Source organism: Aristolochia californica, unplaced genomic scaffold, assembly GCF_029961685.1.
Source record: "Aristolochia californica isolate CCGP_79_NKW_82.1479 unplaced genomic scaffold, dmAriCali1.0.hap1 SCAF_15, whole genome shotgun sequence".
Taxonomy (NCBI): Eukaryota; Viridiplantae; Streptophyta; class Magnoliopsida; order Piperales; family Aristolochiaceae; genus Aristolochia; species Aristolochia californica.
In genome coordinates this window covers 23,487,898-23,508,798 of record NW_027181826.1, presented here as the reverse complement: position 1 = coordinate 23,508,798, position 20,901 = coordinate 23,487,898, and the positions used below count along the sequence as shown (strand labels likewise).

Below are 20,901 nucleotides of genomic sequence, written 5' to 3'. Positions count from 1 at the left end.
CTAACACCGTTTTCCGAGACCATAAGAGAGGAGCCCCCACCTTCTTTGCTTCTCCTGCCTTCCCCTTCTGTTCTCCGACGTCGGCCATGGTTGTAGCACTTGCCTCGCAGAGGTGTATCCTCTATATGGGCCTTGAATGCTTTACTCAAGCTCGTGTATTAAGAATAATCCGAGTTAGAGGTTGGTTCTTGTCACTTCCGCAAACCAGTAAAGCTGGAACAAGAGCTCGGCCGCTCATGCATAATCCCATTGGACCGATTCCTGAATCGCACTTGGGAGCTTCGTGTCTTGTGTTGGTTTCTTAACCTATTGGCTCGCTGTATAATGTCGTACGGCGGAAGCTTGGAGACTGGTGCTTTTGCTGGCTTATTTCGGGCCAAAAGGACGAACAACAGCCATTTTGTAATACCTCTTTGTATATATACCATATCTTTCGTCCTTCTGAGAGCTCCGTCTGTGTCCTTCGTTCTTTAATCAGCTAAGACTGAATAATTCCTTACTCACTTCAGTCAATGAGGTCAAAATTAACGTTGGTTGCAGAATCTGGAAACCTTGTTTTCAACCAAAATTTAAGAATTAGCCACTTGTCAAAAGCTGGTCGGATCGAGGAAGCCGTTCATGTTTTTGAAAAGATGACCCGCCGAAACACGGTAACATGGAATTCCATGATCTCCGGTTGTGCAAAAAATGGAAGAGTTGTCGATGCCAGGCGTCTCTTTGATCAAATGCCCGTTAAAAACTTGGTGTCTTGGAATACTATGCTGGCTGGCTACTTGCATAATGACCTAGTATCAGAAGCAGCTGAGTTGTTTGATCGAATGCCGCGAAGGGATCTCTTTTCGTGGACATTAATGATTACTTGCTATACTCGTGTTGGAGATCTTGGAAAAGCAATGCACTTATTCACAAAACTTCCCGAGAAACAGGATCCTGTCTGTTGGAATGCAATTGTCGCTGGCTATGGGAAGAATAAACAGTTTAAGGAAGCACGCAAGTTATTTGATGAAATGCCTGTAAAGGATTTGATTTCTTATAATTCAATGCTTGCAGGATACACCCAAAATGAAGAAATGAGACTGGCTTCTGACTTTTTCAACCAAATGTCTGAGAAAGATGTTGTTTCCTGGAATTTAATGATTGAAGGATTTGTTAAGGTAGGTGATCTTGATACTGCCGGACAATTTTTTGGTCGAATACCAAGCCCAAATGTTGTGTCTTGGGTCACAATGTTATCTGCTTATGCACGAAATGCTAGAGTAGTTGAAGCACGAAGACTCTTTGATGTGATGCCCATCAGAAATGTGGTGGCATGGAATGCCATGATCACGGGTTATGTACAGAATTTACAACTTGAGGAGGGTTATCGACTTTTCCTTGAGATGCCTGGGAGGAACTCTATTACTTGGACTAGTATGATTGATGGGTTTGTGCGTGTTGGATTACTTGACAAAGCAAGGGAGTTATTGGAAAAGATGCCTTACAAAAATGTAGCAGCTCAAACAGCAATCATTTATGGGTATGTTCAATCCATGAGACTGGATGAGGCTAGACTACTCTTTGATCAAATTGGCTGCCGAGACACTGTATGTTGGAATACCATGATTGGTGGGTATGCACAGTCTGGAAGAATGGATGATGCGATTGATTTGATGTTGAAAATGCCCAAGAAAGATGTGGTTTCTTGGAATATCCTGATAGCAGGTTATAGCCAAACAGGCGAAATGAGTAAAGCAGTTGAAGTTTTTGATAGGATGGTTAGGAAAAACCTTGTTTCCTGGAATTCTCTTGTTTCGGGTTTAACTCAAAATGGATTTTACACTGATGCTCTCAGGTACTTTCTTGTGATGAACAGAGAAGGCATGAAACCCGATCATGCAACTTTTGCCTGTGTTCTTAGTGCCTGCGCCAACCTTGCAGCTCTGCAAGTGGGGAGGCAGCTTCACCATCTCATATTGAAAAGTGGTCATCTGAACAATTTGTTTGTTGGTAATGGGCTTATAACCTTATATTCAAAATGTGGCAAGGTGATAGAAGCGAAACAAATGTTTGATGAAATGTTATGGGTTGATATTATTTCGTGGAATTCTTTGATTGCTGGATATGCTATGAATGGTCATGGAAAACAGGCAATTCAGCTATTCCTTGAGCTGGAAACTGATGGGTTAAGTCCAGATGAAGTCACATTTGTTGGAGTTTTATCTGCATGCAGCCATGCTGGTTTGATTGATAAGGGAGTAGAAATTTTTCACTCTATGACATCAGATTACTCGATTACACCAGTTGCAGAACACTACTCGTGCATGGTTGATTTGCTTGGCCGGGCTGGAAGGCTGGAGGAAGCATATAAGCTGGTGATGGCAATGCCGGTTGAGGTGAATGCTGGCACATGGGGAGCTTTGCTTGGAGCATCTCGGATTCATTGTAATTTAGACCTTGCAAAGATAGCAGCAGAGAAGCTTCTTGAACTTGAACCTTACAAGACTTCTAATTATGTTACTTTATCCAACATACATGCAGAAGCAGGTAGATGGGATCAGGTGGAAAGAGTAAGGAAATTAATGAAAGAGAGAGGAGTAATAAAGCAGCCTGGATGCAGTTGGATTGAAGTAAATAACAGAGTGCAAGCATTCTTTGCGGATGATCCAACACAAGCCAGATTATCGGAGGTCTGTGAGACTTTGAAGAGATTAACTGTAAAGATGAGAATAATTGGTTATATTCCAGAGGTTGATGCTGGTCTGGTTGAATGCGGGTGATTAGATAGAACTTTTGATGCTTCATTGATGTGTTTTTATTCTGTCTTTATGATTCTTGTTACATAACACATAGGGAGCAATTCAGTCTTGATGCAATGGTGGCAGAGATCAAGATCACTAAGCCAGTTCTTTGCTTTGCTTTATGAAAAGCCCCACCCAATCAGGCTGCCATGCTAAACAAGCCTGGTATGCAGCGGACTACAGGAAAATTTGGCAATCGACCATGTGACTTCACGTCTAATGTCTCAAAGGCCGATGAGATCTATGATTGCTTTGAAAAAGAAGGGTCCCCAGAGCATCAAGTCCAGTTAGACACACTAAAGGTTTTCGTATGCAAGTTTCAAGCCAGTAATAGTCACACCACATCTGACTACGTAGCCTCGGCCATGCAATACAGGACCGTGAAAAAGAAGGATAGAATTCGAGGGCTTGAATGAGAGAAATCAGAGCGTTTGTGGTGAAGTCTTGGAAGTAAACTAGCTCAACCAGTTTCTTATAAAGATTTTCCAGAAGAAGGCAGAATTGCTACGAAGGCTAATCTGATAGAGACAACATTGGTTGAAACCCTCCCAGTTGGATCCTTCCACTGTAGAATCTCGCTTTACAATAGGTATGTCTGAAGTCCCCTTCTAAGCCAAGCTCTCTGTTCCATTCCATTTGTAAGCTCTTGACTAGTAATGAAGCTCACTCACCAGAGTTTTCTCACTTTGACCATCTTTCAAGTTTGATTTTGCCTTACTTGACCATCTTGTTGTTCTTCATTAGATCTGTAAAGATGAGAATATATTTCTGCTACTTCCTTTTTCCAAATAATTCCCTGCCCCATCAACTCCGGTAATCTTGCAATCTCTCCGCCATCTTGTTGTTGGTTCTGGACTGTTTCCACCCAGAGTCCATTATAGATTCGGCGTCGGGGAAGAAGTCGTTCTGCTGTCGAAAATTTATTTTTCTGTTGTTGTCGTCTGAGGATGGCTCTCTATTGCCATCTTTCTTAGGAATCTATTTTGCATTGCTGGTTGGAGAGTTGTCGTCCAAAGACGATCTCCATATATTTTCTTCTCTGTTCGGAGCCGACGACTGGAAAGTTGCCTTCCGAAGGACTTTGATGTTTCCGCTCCGTTCGGCCGAGAGGAAGAAAGTGTTTCCCTCTCTGTTCGGTACCGAGGAGAAGACGGAGTTGTGGTTGCCATTTTTGGAGGACGAACATGGCGTCAACAGCAGGATTCGAACTCTCACGGGGAAAGTTTCCTCCCGAAGAGCCGCGTTCTGTTTTCGTTTGCTAGTGGAAGAAGACTTACTGTAGCAATATCAAGTTTCCTCAGTTAAGAAACTTGATTTAATTGAGCGCCTGTTCAGTGTGCCCGAGTCAACTCGGACTAGCGAGCCCAGTTCACAGACGACAGAGTGCACAGCAGACCGAGTCAACCCAGACCAACTCGGGCCGAGTCAACTCAGTCCGGTCAACATGACTCGAGTCACTTATTTTCTGCCCCGGTATACGTGCCCAAGATTTTGGCGTGACTCAGGTAAAAAAATTTATCGGGGTGGATTATTATTTTTTAAGAATTGATAGATTATTCTTTGGTCATCATATTATTTAGAACATATATGTGTATTAAATTATTTTATAGGTAATTTTGCAAGAATTATTTTGGGTCGTGTTAAATGGGCCCAAACCAAGTCCATTCCAGCTGTTGTTATTGTGTCTCTTTTGATGAAACATTATTATTAAATAACATGTACCCTTATACCATTATTTATTGTCAACCCAGTCAAAAATATCAATTTTTTTTCTTGGGAGTCAATGATGGAAGAACTTCATCACCGTAAAAAATATTAAATTTATTTGTGGTTAGGAGTCCATGATAGCAGAACTTAATCCCCGTAAAAAATATCAAATTTATTTTTGATTGGGAGTCCATGACAGAGGAACTACATCCCCGTTAAAAATATCAAATTTATTTATGGTTGGGGGTCCATGATGGAGGAACTTCATCCCCGTAAAAAATATCACATTTTTGTGATTGGAAATCCATGATGGAGGAACTTATTGTTATATTTATGTTACTTTCCCCCATTAATAATATATATTTTCTCTACCACTTAAAGTCGTTGTCCTGTGGAGGGACACAGTAGTGGAAGTGGACACTTCAGAGTAATGTCTTATTAGTTAAGAGTTATTTACTCTCACTGATATCATACCTGTTGGGCCTCATGAACGAAAGCACCAACGTGAGGGGAGTGTTGGAAGATGAAGACATATTATACAAGAAATATTTTATACATTATTTGCAGCAAACTAAGAGTTCATTTTATTTTCTCACCCCCAATTCGAGGGAGAGTGTTGGAAGACATGACCCAAACCCAAACGACTAATGAAGGCTCACATATCCAAGTGTATTAGAAAATGGGCCCAAACCCATAAGGCCAAAAAAAACCTATGTATCCAAGAGATAAAGAAGATGGGCTCAAGACTCATGGATCAAGGAGAAGACCCATAGGCCTACATATATTGATGGCAAGATGATAAATAAAGGATCATCTCATCGATATGACATTGATGTAATTATATTAAAGTTTTAAGGTTAAAACTCTAAAGGTATTATTATAATATTATAATTTAATAAATCTATAAATAGAACTTCAAGGGAGGATAAAGAATAATCAATTCCATAACACTTCTTCCCCCAGTTTTCTCTAATGGGTTTCTTTACCTTTTTTTTTTTTTTTTTCTCCATAAACTAAATTCATAATCCTTAACATCAACACTTACCACATCAATTTGATGTATAGTGGGCAATTATGTTAATGGTACTTGTCATAGCTATGTAGTGTATGCTTATTTAAGGATGTTATTAGAGGCAAAATTGTTGTGAAAGCAATTGCAGCTAGCGTTGTTTTAATTAGGTTGAATTGATTAGAATGCCATCAGAAATAGACTATGTTTTATTAATTAAATAATCATAAAATTAAGAAATAATTAAATTGATTTTAAAAATTATGGTGTATTAATACCTGAAAATTATTTTTGATTAATACCTTGGTGTGAGTTTCCTAATACCTGAAATACATCTTTTAGTTCTTTGTTGTTGTTTTAAGGGTTGATGTTGTTTTCAGATATATCTAATTGCTGTTTGAGAAATTTGAGTTTTTTGTGAACTAATTCCTATTATTTCTTTTATCTTACTATTTAACCACATAAGAATTAATTGGATTCTCTTCTATGATAAGCTGTGATGCCTGTTTCTGAAACACTGTAGTGTAAATTGCATTTCTTGTTTTGCATCACTTTTCCCTCATGAATAGTCAATCAGTGTGTGTTCTTAACACATGGATGTGATTATTATCATAGTTTCATTTTCTGTGAATTAGAACACTAGGGAAGTCTTTAAAATGTTGAAGAAGGTAAATCCCAGTGGATCTGGTGAACCACTCTTCAATTTCGTTTAGATTCTTTCAAATATCAGAATTCAAAAAACAAAAATCCCATGTTAAGGCAGTTAAAATCTCTGAACGCTATAATTATTTCAGACAGAGACTCGTTTTTTCGTTTGCTGAACTCCGTGCCAGGCTAAAACTGCTACCTTGTTCATGAAATTTCTCCCTCTAAATGAAAAAATTACTAGAAAAATTGACGAAAGGGATTTATGCTCAGTGGAAGGAGAAGTCGTTTAACGGTGGTAGGCTCACGGAGAGTCTCAGAGACTCGCCACTGCCAAAGCACCTAAATAAGCTCATCATAGCAATAAATCCTCCCTACTCAATTTCACAAGACTACGAAAAGCGATAAAACCCTAATGCACTTGAACAAATTTATCAATCTCCTTCTTTGATTTATTTTTTTGACCAAAAAGAGACGCAATTCAAATTGGCTGAATCAGAAAAGAAATAAGTTTAAATATGTAAATCAACTTCGTCGATTTAGAAAACAATAAAAAAAAAAAAAAAGGAAACTCGCACAGGCGAACAGAGAAAAGAAAGATGTTCAAAAAGAAGATATACGAACAGGCTTCAGTGTGTGTAACAAACATTCCGATCATAGACAAGAGTCTCACTGAAATCCGCTAAGATTGTAAGATCTATCATCAGTAGCCAGAATTTAAAAAAAAAAAAACAAAAACAAAAACAGAATCAAATACCTATTTCATTCGAAGAAGAAGAGAGAGGACGAAACCCTCCATTGAAACACAGAGAGAGGACTAAAACATCTACTAGAAATCATCGGCAGAAGAACAGGGTTCATTGGCTAGTATTTATAGAGGGCGAGAGACCAAGGGCTAGGGTTTAGAGACAGCGGAGGCGGAAGGCACACGAAACTCAGCCGTCGGATCGTTTCTTTGTTAACTAGGGGTGGGCTGTGGGTTTGATTAAATGATAACTAATTCGACCTGACCCGACCCAATTTTTACAGTGTCAAACGTATTTTCTTACGCCACTAGGCGCAGGATAAGGTGAGAATAAAAAAAGCAAATGTCAGGTGCTTGATTAGATTTTTTCAATTAATAAATATTTTATTATTATTAAATTATTTAAAAGTTAGAATAAATTAAATATAAAAGTATTTTTAGTTTATTTTTTTATGAAAAAAGTATCCCTTGAAGCATTTTATATTTAAAAAAGTGCCCAAAAAGCTTCAACCAAGGACACATGGATGAGTTAAAACCCAAATGTCGACCATGATTACGCAACTCGTCTTCAGTAAATCGGTCAACGGTGAGAGATCGGGCGGTGCCGACACCGCGTCCATTATACCGTCCATTGTGGCGACAGCGGCTTGCAGGTAGATCAAATTATCGACTCATTATTTCATTCACGGGGTCCCTTCATTCCTTCAATGGATAAAAAAACGAAAACGAAAAATCAATTACCTTCATTTGCTCCACGTAACGGCTGACCAGGAACGAATCAGCACCGAGTCGCTCAACCGCTTCTTTCTTCTCATTCGGCGACGTACTTATCACCGTCACTTTTCACCCCAGCACCTTGCCGAATTTGACAGCCACATGACTCGACCCGACCAACCCCACAAAGCTGACTGGGATCCCTGGCCGGTCGAGCCCGAAATATCTCATGGGACTGTACAGTGCAATCCCAGCAAATAATAGCTGGTCTGGGATACGGACGGCGAAGAACCCAGCGTCGCCGGTCGCCCCTGAGTCCGGACCATTAGGTTGGTTTTGATAAAGGATAAATATAATCCTTCGTGTTATTATATAAAATCTCACTAGATTCAATTATTTTTTATGTAAATTTTATTTTTTATATTTTAAATTATACAAATACAACTATTAATTAATTATAAAGGTGTAGTTTTTATCCTCTAATGTAGTTAAGTGCAATATCTAACATTCCTCCGAATTTTTTTTCCGTTTCCTTTGTCTCTATACTTTAACTCACTCTCTGTGTGATGTGCTCGTGATTCCGTCTGCTTCACACTCTCTCAGTTTACAATTATCTTGTTTTTATCGATATTAATAAAAAAAGGTTTCCCTTCCCATTCTTTGCCTCTTCCTCCCACCAGCTCTGAAACCCTCCGTCGTTCTTTCTTCCACCGTCCTTCAACCTTCCCATCAATGACGCATCCCTCACCACCGACCACCCAATCTGATTGTCGCCTCCACTTTCTACAGCCTTTGTCGCCGCCTCCACATTTGCTCTCTTTGGGGTTGCTCCATCTTTTTCCCACCATTGTTCTTCCATTCTCGCCCTTGAATCCACTACCCCTCTTATCTCTAAGCAGAAATCCTATGCGACGCTTTTGTTCCTCAAAATCGGGTAAAAAACTTTGATCAAATTGTCGAAATATGCCGAAGATTTGAAGACTTCACTGTCATCGTCATCGCCTCCATCAGCCAAAGTCTCCACCTTCACGGAGTTCTACCGTCGCCGATTTCCCGCCAAAATCCCTCTACCCCGATGCCCCCACCAACATAACAGCCTCGTTGACGCTCTTGTCGTCACTTTCATCGCCACCATCTGTCGGCACTGTTGACCTTCACACTGCTGTTGTTAGTTATGCCAACAGCCACCCTCGTCGACGCCGCCCCAGATTCCTCTTTGTGTCGTCTCAGCATAACCAAGCACAGGAGAATCCCCCCGCATGATAACTCACACGTGCGACGAGAAAAAAAATTAACTGTTCTTCCACGTCTTTTCTTTTCACCGATGCATACTCTATCGTACCGTTGGACGATGTATTTTCTTCGATTCCGTTCACTAGCATACGATGTATTTTCTTCGATTCCGTTCACTAGCATGTCGTTATTCTTCTACATCTCTTCATAAGACGATGCATTCTCTTTGATTCTATCCACCCCAATCTCTACCGATGCAGTTGGTTTTCCACATCTCTCCACTGATGATACATTCTCTCCGATTTTGTTTGCTCCTGTAACTACCAATGTCATGGCTCTTTCTGTCCTTTTGCTTCCAAGAAACTTTAAAGCAAATATCCTTACATTGTTACTCTTTCGTCATTTTGCTTCCTAAAAATCTTAAAACAAATATCTTTACATAACTAGTACAAGACAAGATTGGTCTCTCTAACGGTAGCCTATCTTGAGGGGGCATGATAAAGGATAAACATAATCCTTTCAATTATCGAATAAGATCCTATTCGATTTATCTTATGTTATAATCATATTCTCATTATAGTTTATTATTCTAAATTATACAAATATCCTCCTTAATAAATTATAAATATATAATTCAATTAATCCTCTAATTAAGTTTAATATCTAACAGTTTCCAAGCCAGGGCAATAGATTTCTAAATCAGTTTTGCAGTTTTCAAATGCAACATAGATCCCATGGCACCACACAAGCTACTTTGTCTCCTATTTTGCACTTTTACCCTAAACCCTACGTTTACACCATCGATAAAGCAAGTTACAAACGCATCGGCGAGTAAAAAGTTTCTGTACAATATATTTAAAATTATAAAACTCAGACCAGATGAATTGGTCCAGTTGGATCCGGTTCTATAAGACCCAGAGTTAAGTCAAAATCTAGTTGACCACATGGATTTGCGTTTCAGTTGATGAATCAACTAACTCTGACTAGTAAAGTGGATCTAAGATCGCGGCACATAAACAAGAGACCCTCCTCCCCTCACTTTTCTACCGAACCAGGAAAGAGTATACTTATACGATGAAAGAGTAAACCTGAAATCGTTCCACGTTGTACGAAGGTCCGTATGCCTACACCACGGTACAGAACCTTGAACGTGACGTCGTCGTCGCCGGTGACTCTGTGTGAAAACACAGGATTTCAAATGCATTCTGCAAATCTCAAGTGATAATTCCGAGAACGTGGATTTTGATAAAACGATAATCAGAAGGAGAAGATCGTGTATTACCTCCGAGAAAAAACGAAAGAGAGAGTGGATTCCTGTTCCTTCTGGTTGATTCAATCTTTGAAGATCCTGTTGGGAGAGACCAAAAAGACAGTACGAGAGAGAAGAGGAAATAAGAACGAGGCGGACATTAGGTGTGCCGTTTCAGGGGAGCCCTGGGTCGGGATCGGACATTTGAAGCGCAGATTTGAGATAAGAAATTCTAAAGCCGAATAAGACAGTCGTACCCTTTTATCTGTTTTCCACTAGTAGTGGTCCAGCGGGACCATTTGACTATAAATATGTTTTATTAGACGTGCACATTTACGACTTTATAAACTAAAGTCACGGTAACGAAATATTTTTTGTTTTATTAAAGAAAAGGAGCGATTCGGATTGATAATGTTGGGTGCTTCTAAATGAAGTGAGTGAAAATCTCCACGTGGGCCCATCGTGTTTCTGCTTGCTTAATCTAGATCGTCAAAAGTGCTCTCTGAGTGGGCCCAATTTGCCCTTCTTTTTGAAAGTGATGCTTCCTTTTTTTTTTCCAACTACTCATTAGTGCCCCTCGAAACAAATATTGGGCTCTGCTAGTTTCTTTCGTGTTGTCAGGATGACTCGACCGGGCCCCGCAATGAGGGAGCACATGGATGGTCCCGCGGCGAGGTAATCTGTGGGGTCCATCGAGGATATTGGTTTTGGTGGTTGCGGTGAAACGTGGAAATGTGGGAACAGCCGGCTGGCTCTTGTTGTGGTGGAGGAGAAGTGCAATTAAGAATTCACCACGTGATTATGTTTTAAATACACATTAAGGCTTAAATAAAAGAATTAGTCGTTTAACAACTACAGCGTGAGGCGCCGTACGGGTGCCATGGCCGGAATCGAGGGTCAAGATTGCTGTGTCAGCGGATCAGTTCACTTGGTAGGCCCACATTATCTGCACGAGTCTGCACGACTCGTTTTGTCCCCAAAGACACGCGGCCAACCAACGAGACTGGATAATTTAAGTGGGATCCACCAGAGAGGCACCGTGCCACGCCTTTCCAAATTCTGCGGGAATCTAGCTCTTCTGTGTGAAATTCTCCGGTGGCTACTTTTCTACTACCGAGCTCGCTCGCTCGATGCTCTCCTGCTGTAAACATCTCGCTTCGCTGTCAAATGCACTTGGACAGGGGAGGGGCAAAGATCCGTTCCGCCTCTCCTTCTCTCTCTCTCTCTCTCTCTCTCTTCGCTCTGAGCTACAAAGCTATAAATTCCCCGCACCTTTTCACCGTCTTCTTTCTCTTCTCCTTTCCCTTTTCGCATTCCATCACGAGCTTTGCCTGAAAAAGCTAGGGCTCTATCTGCTTCCGGTGCCATTTCCAGGGTTTCTAAGAAAAGTTAGTTGGGGTTTCTCCGCTTGGAATCCATTAAAGCCGAGATAGATCTTTTTGCTTTTTGCTCCTTTCCTCTGGCGTGGAAATCCTGTCGGTAGGTAGTGCCTGAAGTGGTTATGGTTAAGGGATCTGCTTGCCCTGCTACTGTTTGGTTTCTTGGGCAGCGGAATTTGTGAATTGAGTGGCTTGGGTGTGGATTTGGTGTGTTAAGAACATTCCGAGCGGAGGGAATATAATTGGTGTTTTTTGGGATTAATTTTGGGTGGGATACTGAGTTTTCTTTTGCTTTCAGAGAAACGTGTGTGTGAAGGAACCACTAACTTCTGCTTAAAATGATGGTGATTTTGTGGAACTCTGGTGCCGAAGTAATTTTGTAGTATATCACAGCGAATTTGACCGACTTTTTCACGAATTTCACCACGGTCAGAAGCTCATGGATATTAACCTCGCCAATCTTAGAGGCGATCACGTGAAGAAATGATGGTGTGTCAGCTGGAAGTAGCTTCGTTTTCGTGAGATGACTCTATATTCTGTCAGGAAATAGGTGCCGATTGTTTCTTTCGGGAGCTTTCTTAGAATTGCTGGTACTTAGTTCTGCCGTCTTGGGCCTGAAATGGATACGATTTTTTGGTTTTATGTTTTCATTTTGAAGCTCTCGATGGCCAGATAGAGTTGTGAGGAGATGTGCCTCCTTTATTTTCTACAAACCATGTTTTCCTAGTACGGCGACTAAGTCTGATTTCCGTGGTTGATATTCGAATCTTATCAATGAGCTTCTGAGTTTCAGAATGGAGGATATTGGGCTGTTCAGGCAAGGATGGAAATGGCTTCAATCTCAGAAGCACCTCTTACTGAGAACACAAACAGCCGCTCGCTGCTTCAGAGAAAAAGTTGCATCCGTGATCGATCGCAATTGGCCAATGATTTCGAGTTGGTGTGTGAAATTGGCGAAGTTTCTGTGCCTGCTGATTTTACAGTGGAGGGACTGTACAGTAAGGGGCACTGGATCGTTGCTCCGGCTGGGTCCTGCAGCTTTACTTGTTGTGATGTGGAGTTGCTTTCTTAGCTTGACATCCTTATCTTGCCTTGTTTATGTTCTTCTGATTCTAGTGAGTCCCTGCAATGTAATAATCCCGTCATCTATTTTGCATAATGTGATATGGATAGACCGAGATATTCATGCATGAATTCACTTATGAGCCGATGACCTAACCTATTGGATCTATATGTTAGATCGATTGACGGTCAAACTAGATATGACATCATCTACATTTATTAGCATTTTCTTTGATTTCAATGGAAAAACTAACAAATTAGGCATGAGAGCAGTGATTTTGAGCTTCTAAAGACTCCACTTTCCTGTGTCAGTATAGTAGTGTTAATCTGTTCACAGTGACCAAGTAGAGTGTTTCCAGCCTGTCTTTCTACAAGTATGACCTGCTTTAGAAACCCATTATACTTCTGCCTGTGTTTTTTTTTCCCATAAGAACTGCCTCATACTGCTTGTGTTGATGAATAACCATGCCATCTTGTAATCTTTCAAAAAAACTATATATATCTTGTGACAGTTATCCCAGAGAACCCTGACCAACCAGTCTGCGTCAAATTGTCTGAAATTGGTTCCATTGTCTTGTCCTGTCTTATTCTCTCTTAAAAGGTACAGGATCTCACTCGAGGAAACTTTATTTTACTAATACATTAGTGCATATATTGAGGGGCTGGCACAGATTACAAGGAGTAGTGCGCCAGCCCTGTATAATTTTTGTCTTACTAAATTGTTTACCTGTGGCTTTTGGCATGGTCTTTGTTTTTACTTCAAGATTTTTTCATGCTCCTTGAAAGCTTACACATTTGGTTTTTGTAATAATTTTTCTAGGGTGCTGCTGGATCTGCTGTACATTACTTAGGATATACCCCGGGACTTTTTATTGCCGGACTCTTTGGTATTTTACTTTTGTGGATGTATGGTAACTTATGGATAACAGGAATGCTGTTCATGGTTGGAGGTATGATGGACAGTTTTGGCCATGCTTTCACTATTTGCACATTAAATTCTCTTGTGAAACATCTAATTTGTATCATATTTATGTTCTTGATTCTTTTTTTATTCGTGAAAAATAAAATTTTAAACAATTGAAAAATTAGTTAATACTATGCTGTTTTATACAGGTTATCTATTTTCCCTGAATCATGCACGACTTGTGATCCTGATGGCAACTACATATGCTCTTTATTGTGTCAAAGTTCGTGTGGGGTGGTTAGGAGTTTCTCTCTCTATAAGCTTGGCCTTTCTTTCAAATGATCTATTGAATTGCTTCCTAAAAGGATATGAAGGTGGACTTGAAAGCACAGATTTTGAAGAGCATAAGGAATCAGAATCTATTCCAGAAGACTTTCCTGAAGACTCTGGATATTCTTCACCAGCTAGTGAACCTGAAAAGGTGTCTTCTTGCAAATCTTCCAGTAAAACACCTGGCACATCAAGTTTTGTGAACATTCAGAAGGCCCCTTCAGTTGGCATCAGAGTAGAGAGAGCAGAACCAGTCTCACTAGATGAAATGAGGAGTATATTGAATAGTGCTGATCATTATGAGGCATTAGGGCTTCCTCGACATAAAAATATTGATTTTTTGCTGTTGAAGAAAGAATACCGGCGTAAGGTTGATTTCACATTTCTCATTTTAAAGAGAGGAGTTTCTGCCTTGTGCATTATGTCTGTAAGCCGTTGCTGTCAAAGTCCTTTTTCATGAGTTTTTATTCGTCTTCTCTGTTGTAGGCTGTGCTGGTCCATCCTGATAAAAATATGGGAAGCCCTCTGGCCAGTGAATCATTTAAGAAGCTGCAATGTGCATATGAGGCAAGTTTTTCATATGCTATATACATTATTGCATTGTTTTTTTTTAAATGACATTATTGCATTGTTACCATGTGCAATTAAATATGTGCAGAGTTCAGATTTTTAAAAGCTTCCTCTAGCATGATTTTTTTTTTTTTTAATTTGTTGCAAAGTATCTATCATGTTCTAATAACAAACAATATTTCAGGTTCTTTCAGATTCAGAAAAAAAGAGGGACTATGATGATCAGTTAAGGAAGGAAGAGTGTAGGCGTGTTTATCAGAGGCCTCAAGGAACTTCTCAACAGGTACATGTTCTTGGACGAATTTAATCAATCTATTTTCCTTTTTTACATGCTATTTTTTCATGTAATAAAATCTGAGACTGCTGGAGTTAAACTCAATTTAATAGTTGAATGACCAAGCGATTTTCAAGAGAAAATGATTGCCCAGACTGATTTTTGCGCACTTCATTTGGTGTCCAACAAGTAGCTCTGCGGTTTGATCTAATCTATTATGTGAATAGGCATCTGACTTTTTATGAATTAGCTGAAGGGCATTTCTTGCACTTAGTACGGTACCTATCAAGTGAGTCATACTGCTTGCTGTTTAGCATTCACAGCTACTACCTGTCCCTTCTTCTATTTCATGCTATGCAAAGGCTCTCTCAAGAGGGCAAAAATTCGATAACTCGTTAAATAACAGAATTTGATGGCCATTTGTAAGAGCCCTTATAGGATGTGGTGGCTAGACTGATTTTCAAGAGAGAATGATCACCTAGACTGATTTTTGTGCACTTCATTTGGTGTTAAACTAGTAGTTCTGTTGTTTGATTTCATCTTTACAATCAGCAGGATAAGTCTGATTATCGTTCTGAAGAATCCAGGCGTATACATTGCACAAAATGTGGCCACTCACATATATGGATATGTACTAATAGAAGTAAGGCCAAAGCAAGGTGGTGTGAGGTAAGAATAAGCTGGTCTTCGTTATGATATCTAGATGAAATTATCAATTCTTTTCTTAAAATATTGTCATGGGTAAACTGACAGTAGTCTTTTTGTGGTAGGACTGCTTCCAATACCATCCAGCTAAAGATGGAGATGGATGGGTTGAGATAGACTGCTCAGCAGTCTTTGCTGCATCTCAGAAGGTATTTCCACCTGTTAACCTATAAAATGTTTTATTTTAATGTACATCTATATTTACTGTATGAGAAAAATTATAACGGGAGTTTCATATCTCATCTATCATGTGAATGGGCATTTGAATTTTTATATGAATTAGCTGAAGGGCATTTCTTGCACTTGGTATGTTAACCATCAAGTGAGCCATGCTACTTGCGTTTAACATCTCAAGACTGCAAAAATTTAATTGTATTTGTTAAATAACAATATTTTATGGTCATCTGTAAGAGCGGTTATATGATATAGAGGCTTCCTTCATGTGGAAGCATTGTGTTGTATTTTTCTGTTTTCTGTAGTCCCAACGTATTTCATGTTGGGACCAACATTAGTTACATATGCTGGTTTTTTTTCTTATCTTTGGATGGTTAGCTTATTAATTACTTTGCCAGGTCAAGATACCACGTGCTTTTGTTTGTGCTGAAGGCAAGATTTTTGATGTGTCCGAATGGGCTAGTTGTCAGGTCAGTGTTTTATCATCTTTTTCAATTTATTAATTTATAGTCAGAACTGATGTACTTAACATCTTTAATTCTTTGAAGTACTTGAACACTTTGTCTCAACATGCTAGTACTATGGATGTGAGATAAAAAAAAAATTGGTAACAATGATGCCACATTTGAAAAAAAAAATCTTGTCTTTGTTCTTTTGTCGTTTGCCTCTTATTCTCTGAACTTCCTATTATGTTACTGATTTGTCACTACTTCTGTGGAAGAACAGAATACCGGAGATTTTGGAATTTCTCGTGTTTTACAAACTCATATCCTGAAGTTGGAACTTCCCAGATTCACAGTCAATATGTTATATTCTTCAGTTTCATCCCCCCTCTATAAATACTTGATAACTCTGTATAGATTTCATTCAATATAGAAGGAGCTATCTCTTTTATTTTCGGTTGGTTATTTTGACAACTTCTCTGCAAGTGTGCATTCTACTGCATCATATGTTTTGATAATTTTAAGGCTCATATATCCGCCTCCATGCAAGGAGGTTGATACTGTCTGTACAACTCTTGTTAGCAATGGTCTAGAAATATGATTAGGCTACACTTTAGTGGTAATATTATCCCCTATGGCAGTGTCAGGGCCAGAACAAGCAGGTTGTTGGGGGTATTAAGTTTGGACTGGCCCTGCATTCTATCCTTGTATACAACAACATTGCCTACTGAATGGGTTTTCTGCAAGTAAATTTAACATATATATAAGTGCCTGAATAGATAAAGTCTTAAAATCTGTTGGAGTTACCACTTAATTAAAATCACAGTAATTTTTGCCTCTTTTTACCGAAACCAGGCAGGTAAACCTAACCTGCTGATTGGATTTTTCTGCATTTATTGAAATTAAGATGGACTAAGATCCATATTCTTATCATTTTTTGACTATGGGTGGACTCGTCACTTTTATTCCTTGATGGACACACCCATGTTCATATTGTAGAAGTGTATGCCATGATCATGTCTAGATGCTCAGATTCCATGTGCTAGTGAATGTCAAGTCAATGCTTGCAGAACTTTGTGATCCTTGAATCCACTTAACAAAAGCTTTACTGGTATTTTTCATTTTGCATCCTGGACACACCTAAATGGCCCTAATGTCTCTCAATTATTTTCCATGCTCAACCGCTGTGAGATTATACCTGCAGGGAATGTCTTGTAGGCCTAACACCCATAAACCCAGCTTCCATGTAAACATGGTAGGCTTGGAGAAATCAGCACAGAGGTCTAATCCTAGCCGGTTCCCTTGGGATTTGGATGCCGAAATGACAGAAGATGATGAAGAAGATTTTGATATGTGGTTTCAACAAGCCCTTGCCTCTGGCCTGTTCTCTGAAACTTCTTCAAAACGCAGAAAAAGTTGGAGCCCGTTCAAATTACATTTATACCATAGGAAATACAAGAGGCAGTGGCGACGATCACCATGAGAAACAGCAATGAGAATAAGAAGGGGTTAAAGTCAATCTTGTACAGAAAAGGTCTTCTCATCAAGCTCATTTCCCGTCTGTTGTGAAAGCATGATCCAGAGGTATTGTCAACACAGCTGTGTTTCTTTTGGTGCCTCTGGTTGCTTATTTTTCACTGTACACAGGCGGGTTGAGTTGTTTCTGAAAAATCATATTTGTTGACACGAGCACCTCAACTCCCCGTCGGTGAAACAACTGAGATGGATCTTAGTTTTACTTGTACATTAAACCACGTTAGTTTCCTCAACAGTTATTAGCTGTAAAAATGCTTCAATGGAGATCTTGACAAAAAATGAAATCAAATTCTGCTTGTCATTTTTTTCAGTCTGGCCTATGAACGTGAGATGGTTCTGTATTAGGAGAGCACAACTGCTCTCGTGTAACTCTCAACAAGAAAGCCATATGGTTTCATCTTAGCATGTTTGTCAAGTTTTGGAATCTTCATCACTTCATTATCATGTGTTTGATAGGTTTAAATGTTACCTAATTGAATGACAGTTGTAAGTCCATCAAAATACTCGATTTTTATCCTTAAATCTTCATAGAGGACATCAAAAGTTTGTCGATTTTTTACACTTCACCATGTTATTTCCAAACAAAGTAGTTGTTCTATGAAGAGTAGGGAGGGTTTGCGATGTCTTCCACTTCATTAGTACCATCTTCAAAGGAAGTAAAACTATCTCCTAAGTTTGATATATTAGGCCTCTTATCCAAATTCATTCACCTTATCTCAACCAAAAATGTAAGTCATCATTAGTTCAAAACTATCTCACGAGAGAAAATGTAAGTCATCATAGTTCAAACTAGACTTATTTCGATATTGTTTTGCACACATTAGTAAATTATTAAACCTACCACTACTATGATGGAATCCTTGAAGTATAAGATAATTGTCCATGTCTTGGCCCCATATAATGTTCTTTTTATCACCTCCACTAAATCCATTTTTCTTGAAAATTAAAAATATCAATTTTTCAACACTTAGACGCCAAAAGTCAAACACTTGAAGTACGTGCATGGAAATTAAAACCCCAATTTGATTAAAACTTGAAACCATAAAAATTACAAGTCTACCTTAATACATACATACTTCAAACATAAACAATTTTCAAGAAGATAACTCATGTTTAAACAATAACATAACATTCAAATAAGTTTTCTTCATTGCATATCATCACACTACTTTTTTTTAGCTATTTTTACCCTCAATCTTTTTTAGATACTCTTAAAATAAATTTGTAGTTGAGTATACTTCCTCATCCATCTCTTGCTCCATAAACTCTTGATTAACCTCCTTAATAAGCTTTAGGTTTGGATCAACTCCCATAATATAATTGTGAATAACATACGTTGCTAATATAATATATGCTCGAGTTTGAATTGGATAATTAGGTTTTGTCTTCAAAATGGAAAGTCTTTTATTTATTATACCAAATGTCATTTCAATTGCATTTCTCAACTAGGCATGTGAAGGGGTGGCCTCGAACCGAGCCAGTTTACGAGCGGTTCCAACTCGGCTCAGTTTGATTTGATTTATCTGGATCTCGAACCGAGTTCAAGATCCTGATAAGGCTCGTTTAAGTTAACGAGCTGAACTTGATTGAACCATAGTTCGGTTTGAAAGCTCACGAGTTGGCTCGTTAACTTAACGAGTACCTGAGACTCGAGGGAGTTGGGAAACGGGAGCGGGAGCTGGAGCGAGAGGTCGACTCTTCAATTTCATTATCTCGGCAGGAATCAGGGGAATTGAGAAACGATGTTCGTCAGGCGGCGATTCAACGAAAATGGAGGGATTTTGTCTTATTATTCCTCATTCTCCCTCTCGATTCCTTAATCTCATTCTCCGATTGCTTACCCTCAGCCTCAGTTTCCAATTTTTTCCTCTTCAATTTCTTCCTCTCTGATCTTCTTCTTCTTCGACTTCTTCCTCTGAACTTCTTCCTTGCCGATGGAAGTGACGGAAAGAGATAAGTTGTTTTATTCTTAATCTTCTGGGGTTTTTTTTTCGTCACTGACCTAACACTGATTTTTTTTTCATTTTTATCTTATGTATTCTATTATTTATCTTCGATAGGACAAACGCCTCATGCTGATGCTATTTTAGGAGATCCTTCCTACTAATTTCTTAAATTAATGGCTGTCATATTCTCCCTTACTGTTGATTTTTATGTTTTTAGTAGAGGTTTACCTTTAGCTCTTACCTCTAAGAAGTTAGGGTTTTTTGTGCTAGAGATTTTCGGCATAAATGGTAAGTTGATTTTTTTTTTTTTGTGATATGTTTGTTGGGGAGTCACATCTCATTGTTTCAGGCTCATTGGAATCTACTTTTTAGGGCTTTTTGCTTTGCATACCTGTTCTTTTTTTCGGTTTCTTTATTTTCCAGCCATGATTTTGTTTTTATTGTTTTATGATAGCTAGATTGGTTCTGTTGGAGTACTTGTAACTTGAGATTTTGATTATTATTTTTTTAGTTTTTATTGTGTTTAGGTGCTTCCAAACGACATCGTTCTGCTTAATCCTCCTGCCGAGCTCGAGCAAAGGAGGCATAAACTAAAGCATCTTGTGCAGAGTCTGAACTTTTTTTCATGGTAATTTTTGTTCTTGTTTTTAATTTCCTTGTGATTGATTAGGCCCTGACTTTTTTTTGGATTTTAGGATGTGAAATGTCAAGGATGCTTCAACTTGTGAGTGTTCTTGTGATTTTTTTTTTTTTGAAATTCATTTATTCAAATATAGTGATTGCTTTATTTCTATATTTCACTGTATTTATTTCCTATCTAACTATGATGGTTGTTTTTTTTTCTTCTGATGATCAAAGAAACATAACTTAGTGTTGAACTGATCTTATCTTTCCTCATTTTTCGTTTTAGTTGTAATAGAAAGATGATTTTTTTGGGGTAGCCTTGTTGGTTGTAGAATAACTGTCTTTAGCCATTCTCAGACGGTTGTGGTGTGCGGCAATTGCAAAAACTGTTTTGTGTCAGCCAACTAGGGGGCGTGCAAGACTTACCAAGGGATGCTCCTTCATAAATAAGTGCGATTGAGTAGATTTTACTGTGATACTGATGTCCACTAGTTTTGTTAGGGGTATGGGCAGATAAGCTACAAACGAAATTGCACGGGAAAGTTAGTCTTGTTGAGATTGTGTTTCAATGGGCAATATTTTAATTTGCTACAAATTGGGTTATTAGGCTTTTTGGGATGGGAAAATATGTTGAAGTGTGATCTATGTTTTAACTTTACAAATTCTATGATGGATACTATGAAAAGAAGCATTTTTTAAAGAAATGCAAGGTCTGAATTATATTATCCCTCATGATTTTTTTTGAGTTGTTTTTATCTGTTTGTTTGATTCCATGCATGTCAATGGTGAATTGGTTATTCGGGGTGATGTGTATTGAATTATTCCAAGTTGTGTGTTTCTGCTACTATGCATCTTCTTCTGCATTACAATAATTT

General features: G+C 38.8%; 2 protein-coding genes, 2 non-coding genes and 1 pseudogene across 7 annotated transcripts; 3 read left to right on the top strand and 2 right to left on the bottom strand.

Annotated features, from left to right (window-relative positions):
- Positions 1-361: 361 nt before the first annotated feature.
- LOC137952319 (pentatricopeptide repeat-containing protein At4g02750-like) lies at positions 362-3,634 on the top strand. The gene has a single exon (XM_068799455.1). The coding sequence runs from the start codon at positions 513-515 to the stop codon at positions 2,754-2,756; it is 2,244 nt and encodes a 747-aa protein (XP_068655556.1). The 5' UTR covers positions 362-512; the 3' UTR covers positions 2,757-3,634.
- Positions 3,635-6,402: 2,768 nt separating this feature from the next.
- LOC137952428 (small nucleolar RNA Z152/R70/R12) lies at positions 6,403-6,503 on the bottom strand. The gene has a single exon (XR_011112261.1). It is a non-coding gene; the product is annotated as a small nucleolar RNA Z152/R70/R12 (small nucleolar RNA).
- Positions 6,504-6,762: 259 nt separating this feature from the next.
- LOC137952427 (small nucleolar RNA R11/Z151) lies at positions 6,763-6,851 on the bottom strand. Its single transcript, XR_011112260.1, has one exon. It is a non-coding gene; the product is annotated as a small nucleolar RNA R11/Z151 (small nucleolar RNA).
- A 4,399-nt stretch (positions 6,852-11,250) lies between these two features.
- Positions 11,251-17,780, top strand: LOC137951531 (uncharacterized). 4 transcript variants are annotated; one of them, XM_068798250.1, is made up of 9 exons: positions 11,251-12,573; positions 13,341-13,470; positions 13,634-14,124; positions 14,241-14,321; positions 14,509-14,607; positions 15,154-15,267; positions 15,369-15,452; positions 15,876-15,947; positions 17,125-17,780. In XM_068798250.1, the coding sequence occupies exons 1-9, from the start codon at positions 12,253-12,255 to the stop codon at positions 17,401-17,403; spliced, it is 1,671 nt and encodes a 556-aa protein (XP_068654351.1). In that variant the 5' UTR covers positions 11,251-12,252; the 3' UTR covers positions 17,404-17,780. The 4 variants fall into 4 exon arrangements, with proteins under 4 accessions (XP_068654351.1, XP_068654350.1, XP_068654349.1 ...); XM_068798249.1 differs by having other exon boundaries at positions 15,151-15,267; XM_068798248.1 differs by having other exon boundaries at positions 11,251-12,588.
- Positions 17,781-19,575: 1,795 nt separating this feature from the next.
- Positions 19,576-20,486, top strand: LOC137951265 (small ribosomal subunit protein eS27y-like; annotated as a pseudogene).
- The last annotated feature ends 415 nt before the right edge of the window (positions 20,487-20,901 follow it).